Raw genomic sequence first — 19,134 nt, 5'->3', positions numbered from 1 at the left:
TCTGCTTCAGTACTCACACAGATAATCCTTTTTTTTTTTTTTGCTTACAAAAAAAAGAACTTGGAAGACATACATTCTAAGAACAGGAACTGGGGTGAATGAATACCAGAAATATCCCTCACGCTGGTAACCAGCTGGGTCTGTCACTTCAGTGTGTGAGTGTTTTTAGTCATAAAGAGAGAATAGTAGAGTTGTAGAGTGCTTTGGGCCTGAACCCCAAATCCAGTTCAGCTTGCTTTGGTCTAGATCTGGATCAGGACCAGGACAAAGTGGTCTGAAGCATTTTGGGCCAATTCAGGGCAAGGGTGAGCTGCTGCCCCCGTCCGCTCGCCCTCAATGAGAGCCGCGCTTTTTAAATGAAGATGGGGGTCTCTGTAATTTCCCAGATCTAAGGTCACAAACAATAGCAGCCATAAAGGGCCATTTCTGGGGTGAGTGGGGCAGTTCTATGGAATCCCAGTTGGCCTCACATCCAGCTTTCCCAGGCACCAACAGAGCAGCTGGGAACTCGTAACAGCCGACCCGTATTGGGTATCCAAACCTCACTTCAGATCTGGATCCGAATCAGATCAGCCTGGGGCCAAAGCAGCCTAAATCAAATTGGGGGCAATTTGGAACCTCTGAATGTGCTGATTCGGAGGGGGTCTGTGCACAGCCTTCTAGAAGAATCCCAGCAAGGACAATGCAGCTAGTTAGAGCACTTCTCTGTGAGCAAGTCAACTTGCAAAGAATTGCTACAACTTGCCGTTTTGTGTGGAAGGCTGGGGAGCTTTCATGGGAGTAGATCTATGTATTAGGCAGGCTGCCTGAGTGGAATGTAATAGCTGATAGCAGAAAACATCGTGGATTTTACATAAATATTGTTTCAATCAATAGGATAAGCGAAGTTTCCTTGATTTCAAGAGAATTTTGGTATAAGCCGGGGCCAAACTAGACAAGTCACGAATACAGTTAGGCCGTCTCCAGTAGCAGCTGCAGAGGCTTGATACAGATTAAAACCTTGGTGGGAGCAACACAGGGGGCTTTAAGCGTTTGGCCTCCACTGTAGTTCCAAACTGCACCAGGACCCCTGCACCTTCTATTTGCATTGGAAGCAAGGTTCCCATTCACACCAATGAAAGGTTTTCTTTTGATGCCTTTGGGGTCTGATCTAGATTGGGTCTACTGTAGGGGGGGGGGGAATATGGTAAAGCCCCCAACCAGTCACAGATGGGTCTCAATTGGGGGGATCCTGTTCTTTACTTTTTAAAAGTAAGACATGCAATTGCATGATTGCTGTCTTGTTTAGCTTGGCTCCAACCTTTTCTGGATCACATCCTTCAGGTCTGCAAAATCTGCTTATGTAATTTTGGTTTCAATCCTATGCACATGTACATGGGAATAAGTCCCATTGAACAGATGGGACCTCTGAATAAATATTCATAGGATTGTGCTGTTACGTTCTTTCCCCAATATTCTTAACAAAAACCTTAATTTGTGTTAGCAAATAATGCAATGTTGGGAGAGGGCTGATTTCTTCACCATATTCAAGTGGCCCAACCTGTGTAAAATACGATAGCACACACAAAAGGTTCCACTCTTCATTTTATTGGAGATAAGTTAAATCAGCCTCAAATGTTTGTTTCCAAAACTTAAAATATTTTATCAAATATTTCACTAAAATGGCAGTTTTTAAAAATTTCAAACTTTCGTTCATATATATTAACATTTGTCTCATCCAAGTTATCTCTAGTGCCAGAAACATGATGACAAATCAGTAGTTCTTCTTACATATATTAAACAATCTGTTTAGGAAGATACAGAAAAAAACACTTTTTTCATTTATGAAATTATCCAGAAAAGAATACATTCACGGCAGATCAGAACTGACTAGTGCAAAGCTTACAAATATACTGCAATGATTTATATAGAAGAATCACAATACTGCTTTTGGAATATTAAAATGGTAGGTGCTCTACACCATTGTAAAAATGTTTACACCTTTATAAACACAAGCATTCCTCTTGCTTAAAAATTATTTTCTGGATCAATGAAAGGCCAACCAGTAAATTCTAGGTCATCTCCAGAGCCATCAGCAGACCCTGAAGTTTGTTCGTCTCCCGAGCAATCATACTTCACTTTCAAAGGTTCACCCAGCTGCCAGACAATACGCATCTGGCAGAAAAGAGACTGGAGAAATATGCAAAAATAATAATCAGTATTTATGAGTATTAAAAGCTGCATTCTTACATGAGGAATGTCCAAAAAAGTAGACCTGCAGAGAACTGCACTTTAAGATACTAAATCTGCTTACTAGGAATCAAAACCCTTTAAATTGAGTAAACATGCACAGAATTGTGCTGCAAAGTGTTTTGCAATCATTTGTCTGCTTCACATGATCAAAATAAGCCAGAGTGGTTTATTTAAATTGCGGTGCATGCTGGGCACGTTTTCCATAATCACTACCCAGGCGCAGCTGGTCGTGCCATCCGAACCTGGGCGGCATGGCTTATTGGAGGGGGAAACAACCCTCCAATAACTATAAACAACTGATGGGTTGTTGGAGGGTTGTTTCCCCTTCCAACAAGCCATAGTGGCTTATTTTGATTGTGCGGACCAGGTCAGTCTCTTAAACATCCTTATAACAACCCTGCAGAGTGATCTCATTATTCCCAGATTGGGTTGCTAAGGCTGAGAGATAATGATTTGACTGAGGCCACTTGTACAGTAATTGTATGTCAAATCATAAGTAAGCCCTCTTGAGATCAATGGGATTTACTCCAGGTAAGTGTATATAGGTTTGGAGATTTAGGGCACAGATCCTCTCCTCCATGCTCTAGCTGCCCTACATTTTTGCCTAGATGGGCGATTTCACCCATCTAAGCAAAGCTTCAGGGAGGGGGCCTGAAGACCTGATAGGAAGTTGCGTAAAGCAGCTTCCACAGTCACCTCCCCTCCTCGCCCCCAGGACTGCCCTTTTTGCCCTCACTAAGATCCATTTCCATGGAGATGTAGCCATGGCAATAACTGAGTTGGCTACGAGGGAGCATGAGAAGGTGCAAGGAGAGCAGGTTCTGGGCGCCAAGGTTGGAGCACTGGTTCTGACCTCGGTTCCCAGAAACTGAAAATCCTATGGCCCTCTAGACAGTGTCTAGCAGCATAAGATTGTTCCCTTAGTGAATTCATGGCAGGGAGTTGCTAATTTCGGCTCAGCATCTCAGCTCCTTCAACATGCAAGTTTTCAAAATATGGCTATAAAAATACGATTCCTGCTATATATTCTTGCTTACTTTATGGGGGTGTTGCCGTCTTAAGTAATGTGATTGTCTTACCTCTGAAGCATCACTATCAAGCTGAACAGTGAAGTCAAATTCAAGTGCATCATCGGGACTTGTCTGGACAAGGAAACACAATGAAGAAAGCCAGTTAAAATTTAAATTTAAAAAGTGCACCTTGTTAGCATTTAGAAATTGTAAGTCATGTGATTAAACATTAGGCCAAATATGCAGGAGTAGAATTATTTTTTGAGTGGTATATGTGTGTATTTTTGATTCCATGCCTTTGTGGGTGTTCATGATTATTTCTATAAAACCCCTTTATTCTGTTCCAAGTACTGTCAAAGCATTTTGGATATTACCCTCTTCCCCACCATCATACATTATCTTCGTATTTTACACTAAAGCTGTGCCAATGATGAAACTTATTTGATAACCAATGCATTTGGTGGTAGAGAAAGTAAATCACTCTAGAACATGAGCCTGAAAAGTCCTATTGATTTAGGTTGCAATCTTCAAATATAGGGAGTAAGTAGCATTAAATTTAATGGGTTTACTTCTGAGTAAGCTTGCTTAAGATTGTACTGCACCTGCCTTAAACAGAACCCCAGGGTAGCCATGCATTAAACACAGTGGAATGCATGCATTCCGTTAACCATTTTGTGGTTAAGCAGCATGGTTTAGTGTGTTGTCTGAACGGGGCCATTGTTGATTATACTTGGTCCTATTCATATTGGAGTCAAAAGTTGTAGTGAACATCAGGGGTAATAATACAGTGTTGTGCAAGTAGACTTCCACTCATGTAACAAAATCTTGCCTTCCTTTCTTCCCCACTGCAGCCCCCACCACACTCCTAGAGCAGTTTTGGGAGGGGGCTGTAGGGGGAATCCAATGATGGATGCCATTCCATCAGTGGAAGATACGAGTTGAATACTACACCAGGTTTCCTGAAAAAATCCTCCCAGAAGGCAAGAACATAAATGGCACCACTTGCCAAGATGCAGAGAGGTTCAACCAAGACATACATGAACCCCCACAGTATGAAGGCGATTAATCTTAGATATACATGGTTGGGGTTTTGTGTGGAATGGTGCATGGTGCCATCTATGCACAACCCAGAATTCTCTGCATCTGTCATGCAGGCATGTGAGAGAATTGCAGTAAGCTGAGCATGGGAGCTACGTGGCTTTGGCAAGCTGAGAAGTACTTTTATGGCCTGTGAAATTCCCTGTGGAAATACCGGAGATTTCCCGTAATCGTTGGTCAGGCATTGGAAGGAGATGGTGTTCCTAAGGGAGTTAGATGCCTGATAGGTAAGCCAAGCAGCCAGCTAGGCGTGAAACCATCTATGGAGGAGCCTTTGGCTTTTCAACAAACCATGTTAGCTCCACCTACCCACTGCTTCACATCCTTGACTTGTGACATGGTGTAAGCTGAGCCTTCGGTTGACTTCTCCCATGCAATGTAATTGCTGCCAAGGCTTGCCAAAAGCCTCAAATAACTTGCGGAGGGTTCATTATCATCTGCAAGGGATGGAACAAGAGCATGGTTTAGAGAATGTAATAATGACACTCTTTTATAGTAAGCAGATACTGGCTCCAGAGACCTATTGTGCATGCTCAAGGACTTGTTCTGTGCGTTTAAATGCATTTTTAAAAAAATTGAAGAGCGATAAAACATTTAAGAGTGGCAGAGGTGGGTTGCTAGTCATCACTGCTGTGTAAGCAAACACCCATTCTACTGTGATGAACTCTGGAAAAAATTATTCTGCAATTTTTGGCAAAATTCAGCCTCAATAGGGTAAAGCTAGCTGTGGAGGGCAATTATTGGCTACCACCCATGCCATTGCTAACACATTACCTCTCCTCTTTCCAAATGTCTGGAGCAGGTTTGCCACCTGTTTTTTTAATGTTTGTGATTTGAGTATGGGAAAGGTGAAGAATGAATGTATATACAAATAAACATATAGGTGCTATTTAAAAAAAATGGACCACTCAGTGGATTAATGATCCAATATTCAACTTGCCAGTATACATATCAGTTATGTAAGGTGTGCACATCACAGGTAAAGAATCTGCTACGGTTAATCATGAAATCCTAACTGCTTTCATCTTTAAGAAAGCTCTGGAGATGCTTTGTAATGGACTACAAGGAAAGAAAAACTTCTGCTTAGTCTTTACATTGGGGGACTGAACTTCTCTCCATTGAGAATGCAAAAGGATATTAAATCTCTGCAACTGGTTCCCTTCTGTCTTCTCCCACAAGGAGAAAAAAAGAGAGGGAAATAGTTGCTCTTCACTAAAAAGCCCTACACGCCCCTGTACATGCACAAGTACACACTGACAGCTGTAGCCAGGGCAGGAACACTGAACTTGCCATCCAGGAACAGCCTTTTCCAGCCTGGTATCTTCCAGGTTGTGGAAATTATGGGAGTTGTAGTCCAATACAACTGAAAGGCATTTATTTATTTATTACATTTTTATACTGCTCAATAGCCGAAGCACTCTGGGCGGACCACAAAAATTAAAAGCATGAAGAGCATAAAAACAACCAACCATCTAAAAACACAAATACAGGTGGTGGAAAGCTATTCTAGAATAATCTTCCGGCAATGATTACAGACTCCTTTTTGTGTAAGAGCTTTTCTACGTGAGGCTGTAAATTGCTGTATCTCCTTTCAGTTTCGTTGCAAAATTGAGATCTGAGCTCTATACAAAAATGCTTTTTCTTTTCTGCTTTTCCACTACATAACCACTAGGTAGAGCCATGCTATAGCAGAATAGTTTGAATACACAAGGAGAAACACTTTTTCCTCTTTCTAAAACAATACCCCATTTTCCCTGTTTAAAAAAATAAACCTCTGGAGCAGCCTTCCTCAACCTGGGGTGCTCCAGATGTGTTGGACTGCATCTCCCAGAATGCCCCAGCCAGCTGGCTGGGGCATTCTGGGAGATGCAGTCCAACACATCTGGAGCGCCCCAGGTTGAGGAAGGCTGCTCTGGAGGATCATGATGTCATCTAAAGAGCTCATAGACAACAAGGAATCACAAGCACACATTAGTTTCTCTGGTATAAAAGTGCTAAGTCTGCTTAAAGTGAATAATTTGAAAGGGATATATTAGGAAGAGCATATTTGCAACAGGCATACTTCTGATGCTTAGGTACAAGCTGTGGTCATCCTGCAGACGCTGATCTGTATCTTTGCTCTTTACACAGCTCATTTCAACTTGCGGCTTAGGATTTTGCTTTTGGTATAACACAGTTGCGAGGCACGTCCCTAGATTTTGCTGGGAAAGCAAAGCACAAAATGTTACTTCCAAACTGAAAACATTTACGAATCCCACCACCAGCACCACTTAACCCACTGCCCAGTCCAAGAGCACGTTTTGAATAAAAACGCTATACAAAGGCACCTTTAGAAGCAAGAAGCAGCTGAGAAGGGTCATTTTGAACAGGGAAATCAGCATGGGGGAAGTTCAATGCCCCCCACCCCTGTGTATGCACTATGGCTGCAATCCAGAACAGATACTTTAAAAATAAATCAATCAAAGCACAGCACCCAAGAGAGATGATCATGTGATAAATCTCTTGTCCAGATCTGCAGCCTAGCATTGCGTGGACTCCCGCCTCCCACCTCGCTGTCTAGACTACAGCAGCATCCATGCTTTCTCTGTACTTGACACGAATGGGTGGAGCTTTTGCATCTATATAGCAGGGAGCCCATTATATCCAGGCAAGTAAGGAAAAGCTGGTTTTCACTCCATGGATGAGAGAAGAGAATTGCCTGAAGGGAGAACACAGTAAAAATGCAAAGATACATGCAGGAAGTAATGTTTTATGGTGAAAACCTACCCTGGTTTGTACGTCTTTTGTAACAAACTGCAGGAAATATTTACGCCCAACTCCTGGAATAGTCTGCAAGAGAATGAAGCAACAGTTACACTTCAAAGAATGCATTTTTAAATAACTCTAAAAACATAATATGGAGGGAAGGATGTATACAAGCCACTTCCACAGCAGAAAAATGGGACCCACTTGCTAGGTACTGGAATTGATCTCAGGGCTACATAAGACCCAAAATAATGTTATACTTATAAACTGATTTGAATTCTTTATGTGGTTAATGACTGAGGAATTAGAATGGGATAACCATTAAAGATTGGATGCTGACTGAACATATTCTGGTATGAATACTCTTTTTGGATATTTATGTTTATATATTTCAAAAATAAAATTAATGCTTAGGACTGATTATAGTTCTCTGCTGCAGGTTAGGGATGGGCAACTTGTGGCCTTTCAGTTGTTTTGGCCAACAACATCCATCATCCCTATCCATTGGCTATACTGATTGGAGCTGATGGGAGTTATAGGGCGAAGCTGGAGGGCAACAAGTTGCCCACTCAGCTATACATCATCTTAATCATGTTTATGAAAGCTATATAAAAGAGCTTTCGTAAACCTCTATAAAAGAGGTCAATATTATCATCCCTATTTTAAGAACATAAGAACAACCATGTTGGGTCAGACCAAGGGTCCATCTAGTCCAACATTTTGCTCATACAGTGGCCAACCAGCTGCTTGTGGGAAACTCACACACAGGACATGGGTGCAAACGCACCCTCCCAGTTGTGTTCCCCAGCAAATGGTGTATGTAGTCATACTGCCTCTGATACTAAAAGTAGCATTTAGCCATCAGGATGAGTAGCCATTGATAGCCTTCTCCTCCAGGAAATTGTCTAATCCCCTTTTAAAGCCATCCAAATTGATGGCCTTTACTAGACTTTGTGGTAGTGAATACCATAGTTTATGCGCTGTGTGAAGAACTTCTTTTATCTATCCTGAGTCTCCCACTAAGCAGCTTTTTTGGGGGGGCCCTGAGGCTATCAGCTTCCCTAATCTGGAGCCCTCCAGATGTCTTAGACAGCAACTTTCCCAGGAGCTGGGAATGATGGGAGTTGCAGACCAATATATCTGGAGGGAAGCAGTTGGGGAAGGCTGGGTTAAGTGCTTGTCTAAGGCTAGCTAGTGAACATGCATGTCAGAGGTGAGATTGTACCAGTCCTTGTAAATGCTTGTCTGCATGATCCCAAAAGGAAACTTCCTATCCAGCTTTCATTGCAGCTTTTGGAGTGCAATCCTATGCATGTGATTTTCAAGTGAAGTCCCACTGTGTTCAATGGGCTTACTTCCAAGTACGTGGGTAAAGGACTGCAGTCTCTACTTGCTCAAGAAAGACTTGTAATGAAGGACTTCATTACCATGGCTGCTGCAATCTTCTAACTGCAGAGGGCGTGATTCTGCCAAAATTAAGCAGTGTAACATCCCTTTGATTTCAGCAGAAAATATTTAGGTATGCTGGAGTTATTTTCCGGGATGCTATGTGCTTTGGCATCTTCACTTACGTATTTATTATACATCTTATTTTATGTACTTAGAAAGTTTTAGGCTGCAAGGCTAAAATTTGGGGGAGGAGAAGCATTACCAGGCTCTGTTGGCTATCCAATGAATTAATCATAAATGAAAGAAAAAACACCCTTTCTTTAAAAAGAAAGAAATCTCTAACCTTGCTCAAAACTCTCTATTCAGCTACCTTGTAATAAAACCATCCCACCGCTTCAAGGATATCATCAGCCAACCAGATGTATTAAATCTTGTGGTATCAAGTAGAACAGGTTGAGATGAAACTTGTTGTGTGCATAGAATATTTAGGACCTTTCCAGGGTCTATCCTCATTTCATATTCCCAGTTCTTGAGCTGGAAACATACAGAAGTATCCAAATAGCTACAAGCTAGGATTTACCACACTCTGGACAGGTGATGAAGAGCATAGGTAAAAGTTGGGTTACCAGATTTTCAACTGGTCCTTATAGCTTTGCCTTCCAACAGCAGCTCATTATATAGCTTTGCAGGTGACAATATTTATTTCCATAATGTGAAAATTTCACCAATTGGGTTGTGCAGAGCCAGCCACTGTTAAAATCACAACAGCAAGCTGGGCCAAATGGTTTCTGATCAGTTGGCAACCTTTGTTACCTAGCTTCATGATATAGCTTGCATTGTGAATAGGTCTTAATTTTCATGCATCTTTTACTTATTTTCAAGGCTTGGGTATGTCGAAACAGCCCTATGAACAGTAATGCTCTGATTCGTATCTACAGATTAAATAATAATTAAAAAACGGGGTGGGGGGAGAGGACAGGGGCAGCCAGAGGGAGGTCAGAGGGAAGAGAGGGTGGCTGCCCAATTCCTTCCCAGTGCTCTGCCCAGTGGCAGTGGCAACTCCGCATTGGCACTCCTTGCCGTGCAGATGCCAGGAAGGAGCACCAATGTGGGAACCTGAGGGAACCCGAGAGCCGACACGCCACCGTCAAGACGGGGGCAGGATGTAGTTTGATGGATAAGGAAAGGGTGGAGGACATTCCAAACCCGCTTGCAAGAGTGAGTTTAAAGCTTGACAATGACATGCTTGTTTTCTAGTCTCCTCACTAGGAAAGAAATGCATTCAGGACTCATTTTACCTCCACCAGATTACTCTTTCACCACAGTGAAAAAGAAACAAAAAACTTAATGAGATTTCTAACTTCAGGCATGCTCCTAATTCTTACATCTTTCTACCAAATACTGTTAAGGTTTTAATAAGTATCTTTTAATTAAGGATGTGTTTAATAGCATTCCAAGAAATGATAGTAACACAAACAAGTTACTCCGTTTTCTGTTAAGGCCCAATGATGAAACCAGATCCATCATGAGATAGCTAGTTATAAGACAAGACATGGCTGGGTTCGTACATAACTCTATGCCCACCATGGCAACCATTTTGTGAACAAGCAAGTCCCCCCCTTCACAGTAGCCACAAGATCATTAGTTGCTGCAGCTAAGGGCTTCTCTAAAAGAGCGATTTATAGCATGCTTGTGACTGGCCACTCAAAGACATTTCCAGGTTGATTTCATGATGCTGTCAACAAACAGGATGTCTCCTGTGGTTTCTAACCCCTCCCTGCTTTATTCCATTTAAAAATATCAGAGATAAGTTGGAATGAACCCTTAATGGTGCAAAATCAGCACTGTGCTAAGCTGGTATTGCACTATGAACTTGCCAAAGAAAGATTTCCCCTGCTATTAGAGGGAGAAGAGGGTAAAATGCCTCCCTGCAACAAAGGGAGACTGATCTGATCCCCACCAAGGACAGCCCTTTAAGTTCATTGGGGCATACTCCCAAGTAAGTGTGCCACGGGAATGTAGAGGGTTCTATAAAACCACAAGATCAAGACAGCAAATGCTCCTAAATTGCAGATTAAGAATTTCCAAATCCTAACCCCAAAAAGGATTTCTTTGTTTGTAACAAGATGATTGGTTGGCCTGGCTTGGCAAAGTCACATTTGCCATGTTTACTCATGCCAAACACATATAAAAGGTACAGGAACCTCTGTAGCTGGTGACTATTTATACCAAGCTGGCATCAGAGAGGCAGACTGGCCTGCATAGGCTCTTTGAACACATGAAATTGTGCTGTACTTATGTTTTCCCCACCCCATTCCAAAGCAGTGGGTTTTCCCCTTAGAAGAATAGCTTCAGATCAAACTGCATCCAAAAACATACTTTTGATTACGTCTAAAGACTGGAAAGGTTAACAAACAATCCAGGCCAGCCAGCTGGTTTGTTTTGCAAAACATTACAGTGATTGCTTACTCTGGTCTTTTTTCTCCCCTGCAAATACCTCTGTGATACAAGAGAGGAAAAAATAAAATGTTGCCCCAGGCTCTTCGCTGTCTACTTAAAGAATCCCACCCCCCAGATTTTCAGAAGGGCAGAATGCAACACAAGACTGAATACTCAAGTGGAGATTAGTGCCTGCAGCAGATTCTAGGACACTGACAGCTACAGGTTTAACCCACTTGGACTAGGTTTGCAAGGCAATTTTTGAAGTTTTCACAAGCGAAGCTGAGCAGGGAATTGTTGCAAGCTATCCATGTTTATCCTGTGCTTAATGACGATTATATATCATCTCATCAGCATTTGTCTGATCAGGCTGGCTTTCCACCAGTATGTTTAGAGAGCACAGCAGAATCTTGAATTTTCAATTTTATTGATTGTAGCATCGATTACAACACACATAGCAGGTTTGGATAACATCTTAAGGCTTCTGTGAATGTATGAATGGCTTTCATCAAGTACTATACTGGACAAAGGAGGTCAACTCAACTTTCAAACATCCATAGACACAAGGGATGCAACACCCCTAACACTGTGCAATCCTTTGCAAAAGTCCCATTGAGTTCAACAGAGCTTATTCCCAGATAAAGTGGGTATAGCATTATAGCACAAATGATTAGTGCACTTGGGAAAGTATTAGCAAAGTGGTTGCATTCACTTTGTACAAATACATTTTGAACATATGAATATATGAATGTGACTGCATTCGGATGAATGGTTGACTACACAGTCCACCATAGACTAAATAGTCCACCATTGACTACTGTATTGTCTGTCAGGAAAAACCATGCCACGGTTGGTTATTAATGGGAAATAACCAATGCAAATAATAAACGGTGTGCAGACTTGATTATCTGCACAACCATTGGTTATTGTGTCGTGTGGCGGGCTCCGTTCATTATTTCCCCTGCCTATAGAGCTGCGAGGCAAGAGCGGCAGAAACCCCTGCTGCTCTTGCCCAGCGGGGCTCTATGGGCAGGGGAAATAATCATGTCCCGGGAAGCACTTGGGGACCTGTTGTCCCTGGGCAGGGCACTGCAATCAGCAGCTCCCCCTTGCACTTCCCAGGATGAGCACATGCCATCCCTGGGTGAGGTGCCGTCAACTGCGCTGCCCCACCTGTTCCCAGGGACATCCACACCCCTTGCCCCCACCATGGAGAGGAAGTGCTGGTGACGGGGGACGCTAGGAACTCCTGCCGCTGCTTGAGAGCAGCCGTAGCTCCTAGCGTCCCTGTCACCAGCACTTTGCGGTGAACAGAGGGCGGCATGCAGGAGTGAGTACATCCTCCTGCGTCCCACCCTCCGTTTGTGGTTCGTTGCTATGCTAAGGGTGGTGGGACACTGTCAGGAGAGACTCCTGACAGCATCTCTCTCTGCCCTCGGCATAGGAACAAATGGGGACGGAGGCGTTGTGGAGGGATACCATCCCCCGACAAGTGTCCCATCGCCACATTGTGGACGGCGTCAGGCGAGCCTCTCTCTTCACCGCACCTGGCTACCCCTTTGGAAATGGGGTCAGGGGGATCCCTATTTCCAAATGGATAGTTTGGCGCAGTGGAGGGAGATGCAACAAATGGCTAAAGGAGCCGGCGGGATGGCCATAGCAACAAGGAGTGGGGCAGCCATAGCTGACTCTGCCCCGCCACTTCCTTGTTGCTATGGCCACCCCGCCAGCTCCTTTAGCCATTTGTTGCATCTCCCTCCACTGCGCCGGGCTATCCATTTGGAAATGGGGTTGGGGGGATCCCCATTTTCAAATAGATAGCCTGGCGCAGTGAAGGGAGGCGCAACAAATGGCTAAAAGACCCGGTGGGCCTGCCTCCTCCTTGTTGCTATGGCCGCGCCCTTCCCATAGCAAAACGTAGGCAGCGGAGTGATCCCATCTCCTGACATGGGATCACTCTTCCACCTCCTTGTTGCTATGGTGAGGACGAAGGGGAGACACTGTCAGGAGCATCTCTGACAGCGTCTATCTGAGCATGCTGCATCTCTCCTCCCTCTGCCCTGCCTCACAGAATGATGGTGTCCAGATATGAAAAGCGGAAAGCAGCACCACCAGGGTGGGGCCACCACCTCTCTTGATTTTTTAGATCTTGCTTTTCTACACGAGGCATTTATCATGCGCTTGTCATTCCCTACCCATGTTGTTTACGGGTTCTTTAGAAGACGGCATAACCCTGTAGTTTGGCTTTTGTCTCTAGCTAGCACTTTTGGTAAGGTTTTTTTAGAGCAACGAAAATGCAGCATTTAACTGAGAAAGCAAAAGAAAGCACAATCTCCCATTGTGTTATTCTGCTATACTACAGTGCCCCCTAGAGTTTATGTAGTGGAAAAGCAGGAAAGGAAACACTTCTTGTGTAATGCTCGGATCTCAATTCTGGACAAAACTGAAAGTAGATTCAGCCGACTAACCGCCTTATGTAGAAAAAATCCATATCTGCCAAAGCCAGAGGAGAACCCGTAGTGTGAGGGTGAGCTGTTACTTGAGGCAGTGTTTCTCTTATCCTTTTCTTCCTGATTAGATTGGAGGTTGAACCTTTTGGGCAATGTGGGTGGCATAATGTATTTTCGTCTCCTATACGAGTGAGATAACATCACTTTATCTTCTGGCTAGATTTTGTATTGGCCCAGTTATAACTTGCAAATGCTAAGCTTATTACTGTTATATTTTCTTTGCATGCTTGTATTTTTATTACATTAATTGTTATTTTAATATTGACTGTTTTTGCTTATGATGTGAGCTGCTTTGGGTCTTTCTTAAAAGAGAGAAGTGGCATGTAAATTCTAAAGAAGGCATGGAATTTATCTCATAGTGTAAAAAAAAATCCCTTGCCCTGTTATGCGCCTTTCCACCCCTGCACTGGAAAACAGTTGCAGAGTGTTCGGAAAATGTAGCTTAATCAGAAAAGGAGGTCACTGCACTTCTCAGCGTAAGAGCTCAGTTCTTTGAATTAAGTAGATAAGGTATTTCCTTCCCACAACCCCAGCTTTCACAACTGGCATAATAGTTTAGCCCTGACATGACTGCTTCTGTTAAGATCTGCAAGTAAAATTATAGCCATTTCAAGTCAAACAAAGGAATCCAAATATTGCACTGCTGAGTCAACATCAGGATACAATAATATCCTATCTGGGGCACTCTGATTTGTTGCATTAGCTGATTTAGCCCCCCTGCTGTATGTCCTTGTGAACGATTCACAATTGTCAACTTGAAGACCTTTCTTTAGGAAAAATGTGGTATTTCCAATCTAACAGTTCCATTAATGAGTCCACGGATCAAGGGGGCGGGGAGAAGCTGGTGAACTCACATCCAAAGGGGTGATTCTTCCAGTGCTAACTGCCTCTTTCTTTGCAACAGAGAATCAGCAGCATGGCATTGATGGGAGTCACTAGTTTGCTGCTAAATGTTTCAGCCCAAGTTAAAGTGTGATCCGATCCGATCATTCATTACCCATCTTGGTCAACTCCATCAGACAGGCGAAGAAAGCAAGTGGTCTTGAGTCCCAACCCTAAGGATGGCTAAACTTCTTTGGAACTTTCCCACCCCAGGCTAACTTGATGGGAGTCTCTCGTGTACATTTGGGGTGTGGGTAAAACGTGGCTCATCCCTACAGGCTCTTGGTCAAGTGCGAAAAGGACAAATGGTCACCCCTGATTATCTGCTTGTGACTTGCTTGCCACTGTACATCGATCGCATAGTTACCAACTTTTCCTCCTAGCAAGGCTCCTGTACCATTGGAATCTCGCAAATCTTTTCCCGAAATGGAGCTGAAGGGAGATGGAAAAAGCCGTAGTTGCAACTTTTCTGCCATCTTAAAGGCACAGTAGCCCCAAAACGGCTAGCAACACAACCGAGAGAAAAACAAGCATCGTTGGAAGCTATATTTTCTGGAAACAGGAGAGCCTCCTCTCCCATCTAGGCTTCACCAGAGCCACCACTCCCCAGGGCTAATTTCAGAGCCAGGAACATTGTTTTGAAGGACAGGCCTCTGACCATGTGCAGAGTGCATTGCCCTCCAATTAAGTCCAAGGATGGGGCTCTTGAAGGCCCGCGCTCTTTCCATCTCCTGTCCCTTCCTTACCTTGACCGACGCCTTCTTGACGTGCCCCAGCTCCCGGAGAGAGCTGGGCGACCCTTGCAGGTAGTTGAAATACTGGACGGCCGTCTGCGCGACTCGGGCAACTTGCAAGCTGGAGACGTCGAGCGCGCCCCGGGACCGGCGCTGCTGCCAGGTCGGGTTGGACCGGGACCAGAGCCAGTCATCATCCTGGTCGGTGCCCCGAGCCGAGGAGGCGAAGAGGGCCAGCAAGAGAAGGGATGCCGTGAGCCGCTGCATCCTACCGGCTGCGTGGTCAGAAGCGCGCTCGTGGAATGAGCCGAAACACTGCGCAGGCGGCCGGCCGAGCACAAGTAGTGCCCCGAGGCTGCCGGTCCCGCCCCTGGCTGGCTCCAGCCCCGGGCAGGAGGCGCCTTGCTCAGCAGCGCCTACTCGTTTCCTTCCGCTTTTCCCGCTCTCCTCGCTGCTGCGCGCCTTCCAGGCCGAGACGCCGGTCAGCTGCTGCCGTGGGCGCCCGCGAGTTTTTGCCGCAGCAGCAGCAGCAGCGGCGGCGGCTGTAAGACGCCTGAGGGAAACCACTGCGCACCTGATCTCTCTCTCTCACACACCCCCCCCCCACCCCTCTCCACCCCGCAACACGCGTTGTGGCCCAAAACACTTCTCTGCCGGAGGCAAAGCAGCAAATAACACGGCCGCGGCCCTCCCCTCAGCCCAAGGCGAGGGGCATGGTAGCTGTATCCAAGGCCAGCCAAATGCATTGGACAACTGAGGTGGAAATCCCCACAAACATGTTTCTGCCTCTCTAGAAGTAAAACAAAAATTAAAGGTGCGACCCTATGCATGTTTAGGCAGCCCCAGGCACAACCCTATGAGTGTTTGGACAGGCTGGCTGTGGTAGGGTGACCGTTTGAAAAGGAGGACAGGGCTCCTGTTTTTTTAACAGTTGTATTGAAAAGGGAATTTCAGCAGGTGTCATTTGTATATATGGGGAACCTGGTGAAATCCCCTCTTCATCACAACAGGTTAAAGCTGCAGGAGCCCTGTCTAGAGTGACCAGAAACAAAAGAGGACAGGGCTCCTGCAGCTTTAACCTGTTGTGATGAGGGAATTTCACCAGGTGTTGCATGCATACAAATGACACCTGCTGAAATTCCCTGTTCTATACAACTGTTAAAAATACAGGAGCCCAGTCCTCCTTTCCATGGGCATGGTGGGAGTTGGAGGGTTCTTTTTCTGTCTAAACACACAAAGGTTTGCGCCCCAAATAAGTAACAGCTTCCTGCTCTTCCATATAATCTTGCTGTTTGATTTGGCTTTGACACAGAAAGAATAATATGAGCCAGTGTAGAGATTGGAATATTAGGTTGGGGAGACTTGAGTTCTAGTCCCCACTCAGCCATGAAGCTCACTTGGTGACTTTTGGCCAGTCACTGACTCTCAGCCTAACCTACCTCACAAGGCTGTTGTGAGGATAAGAGGCGGCGGCTCATGTATGCCATTTTGGGCTCCTTGGAGGAAAGCCGGGATATAAATTAACAAATAACTAACATAAAAATAAAATATATAACATCTCATGGTGGACTCTAATCTGTTGAAAGCTTATGCCAGGACTGAAGAACATCTGGCTCTCCAGATGTACTGTACTCCAACTCCCATTGTCCCTTACTATTGGCCACAGTGTTTGGAACTGATGGGAGTTGAAGTCCAAGAACATTTGGAGGGCCAGAGGTTCTCCCCCCCTCCGTTTCCACCAGTTTATGCTATAATAAATGGGTTAGTCTTCAAGGTGCCAGAACAGTCTTTGAAAAGTAAAGTTAGTCATGTTGGCTGTAAGAAAAGAATCCCAGATCTGTAAAAATGCAGGTGTAAAACAGGAAGGACGCTGTATAACAGTTCAACAGGATCACTAATTGAGGCTATAGTCTTGTACATTCACCTGTGAATGAGCCCTATTTAACTCAATGGGACTTAATTCTGAGTAGGCATCTGTAGAATTGCATTGTGTGAGAAAAAAGGAAATCCCCCCTTTTCTTCCATTTAAGGGATCAAGGCATGAGGGGTTCCCAAGTATCTCATTCATAGATGATAAGACACAGACGAGCTTAGCTTCTATGATTCTATGATTCTTCAGCAAGGTCTGTGTCCCCAAACGTTACTGAGGGATCTGCTTAGCATCTAGCGAAGGCTAACCTAATTAACATCTTATGTGTGTCCCATCGAGTTCAGTGGAACTTACTTTCTCCCAGGTAAGTCAATGGGACTTACTTCCAAATAGATATGCATAGGATTGCATTGTAACTCTGCACAACTCCTGCTGCACCCTGTCTTAAGAAAGTTATAAACTGTAGACTTCAGAGCTTTAACATCATGGTCTACAATTAATATCCAGTTTGAAAGAAGAGTTCTGGAGAACTCAAAAGCTTGCTCACAACTTTGGGACATTACTTGGTTGTTGTCCTATTAAAAGATGCATTGATTGATTTTAATCTGCCTCATCACAGACATTCTCTGGGTGGGTTGCAAACCTAAAGGAGTAAAAACACCATACAAAAGAACAACAATAAACAGCACTGGAAAACATCAACAAATTGTAAAACATGTAAGAGGCACCATTAAATCTTAAAATTTAAAATGCCTGGGAGAAGAGAAATGACTTCGACTGGTACCTAAAAGATAGCAATGTAGGCATGATGAGGCAGGCCCCTTGGGGAGGGCGTTCCATAGATGGAGTGGCACAACAGAGAAGGCCCTCTCTCTTGTGGCCACCTGACTACCTTCCTTCATTGGGGCACCTAGAGAAGGAGATCCAAAGATGACCTAAAGGTCCAGGCAGTGTATTACCCTGTAATGGCTTCGTTGTTGTTGTTGTTGTTGTTGTTGTTGTTGTTGTTTTTAATTATTTCGTTTTGCTGAGGGAGATCACCTGGTTCTTTCTCAGGGTTGCCAGTTTATGTAAAAGCCCTGCTGCTGAATTAGGCAAGACTTTCCCCTCCAAAATGGACAGCCATATGCCTCCAGAGAACCTACAATCAAGGCATGAAGGCAGTGCCCTTCCCCTGCTGTTGCCTCCCAGCATCTGGTATTCAGAGATAGACTGCTGTTGTACATGTTAATAGTGGCTAACTACCTGTCCTCTAGCCCACTGTCCACTTGCCTGTAGCTGTTGCTTGCTCTTAGGTATGATCATCTGACACACCAGCCCCTTGAAGGATGGTCAAGCTTTATGTTAATAAAGTAAGCAGTACCTAACAGCAAGGCCTTCATGCTCAGGGAGAACATGTTTGGGTGGTATGAGATCATTGACGTGGATGGTCTGAGCAATAAATGTACTTTCCCAAAAAAAACCTCCTTGGAGCTCAGCTTGGCAATGGCTGTTTACTTTTCCAGAACACACATAAGGTAACAATAATAAAACATTAGTATATGAAATATACATAGTGTCCCCATGGCTTCTCCAAATAACTATTGGCTGAGTTATTGCATTTTAAGGTCAGGAGATATAGAACATTAAAACAGCCTTGTAAATAAACTCGTAATATTTACAAGACTGCAATAAATAAATTAAAATTAAATTAGCCCGCTGGGAGCTAGCAGAGGAGAGCTGCATTTCTATGCTAGGTGTGGGGAAATGGAGTTCCCTCCCCTAGCAGCAGATTTGGTTTCAATCCTCAGCACAAATCTGGAATGGAGCACTCTATAGCCACTCTGCCTGCCCACTCACTCACCTGCATGGAGGTCATCAGTGCTTAAATACTAGGCTTCCTTAAAGAGTGGAATATCTACCCCTCTCACAAGTTTTGAAAATAACAACCTCTTCCCTAAATAGATGTGTGGCAATATTTATTTCAAACTTTGATTAAAATCAAAAGGCCCTGAAATTGCCATGGCCCAAACATGGACTGTCTCTGATTTAAGGGTTAAATTGAAGGAGGAAGATTGCTACAATTTTAAATCATTATACTAGAACATTAGTGTACAAGCCTTTTAATGATGTACCCTTTCACATATCTTGCTTCTTAGCTATTAGTGTAGCAGTCATTTAGTTTAATTTACATCATATCTGAAAAGTTTTTATCTTTACTTCCCAGGGGAAAAAAATCATAACAT

The 19,134-nt window shown here is 44.0% G+C and overlaps 1 protein-coding gene across 1 annotated transcript; it reads right to left on the bottom strand.

Moving 5' to 3' along the window:
* Positions 1 to 1,571: 1,571 nt before the first annotated feature.
* On the bottom strand, positions 1,572 to 15,387 carry RARRES1 (retinoic acid receptor responder 1). The gene is made up of 6 exons (XM_063132038.1): positions 15,052 to 15,387; positions 7,107 to 7,169; positions 6,403 to 6,541; positions 4,650 to 4,777; positions 3,312 to 3,374; positions 1,572 to 2,169 (listed from the first exon to the last, which is right to left on the bottom strand). Exons 1-6 carry the CDS (start codon positions 15,304 to 15,306, stop codon positions 2,008 to 2,010), a joined length of 810 nt encoding a protein of 269 aa, XP_062988108.1. The 5' UTR covers positions 15,307 to 15,387; the 3' UTR covers positions 1,572 to 2,007.
* Positions 15,388 to 19,134: the final 3,747 nt, after the last annotated feature.

This window comes from Elgaria multicarinata, chromosome 8, assembly GCF_023053635.1.
Source record: "Elgaria multicarinata webbii isolate HBS135686 ecotype San Diego chromosome 8, rElgMul1.1.pri, whole genome shotgun sequence".
NCBI classification, from domain to species: Eukaryota; Metazoa; Chordata; class Lepidosauria; order Squamata; family Anguidae; genus Elgaria; species Elgaria multicarinata.
The sequence above is the reverse complement of the archived record's forward strand: the minus strand, read 5'-3'. Positions and strand labels throughout refer to the sequence as shown.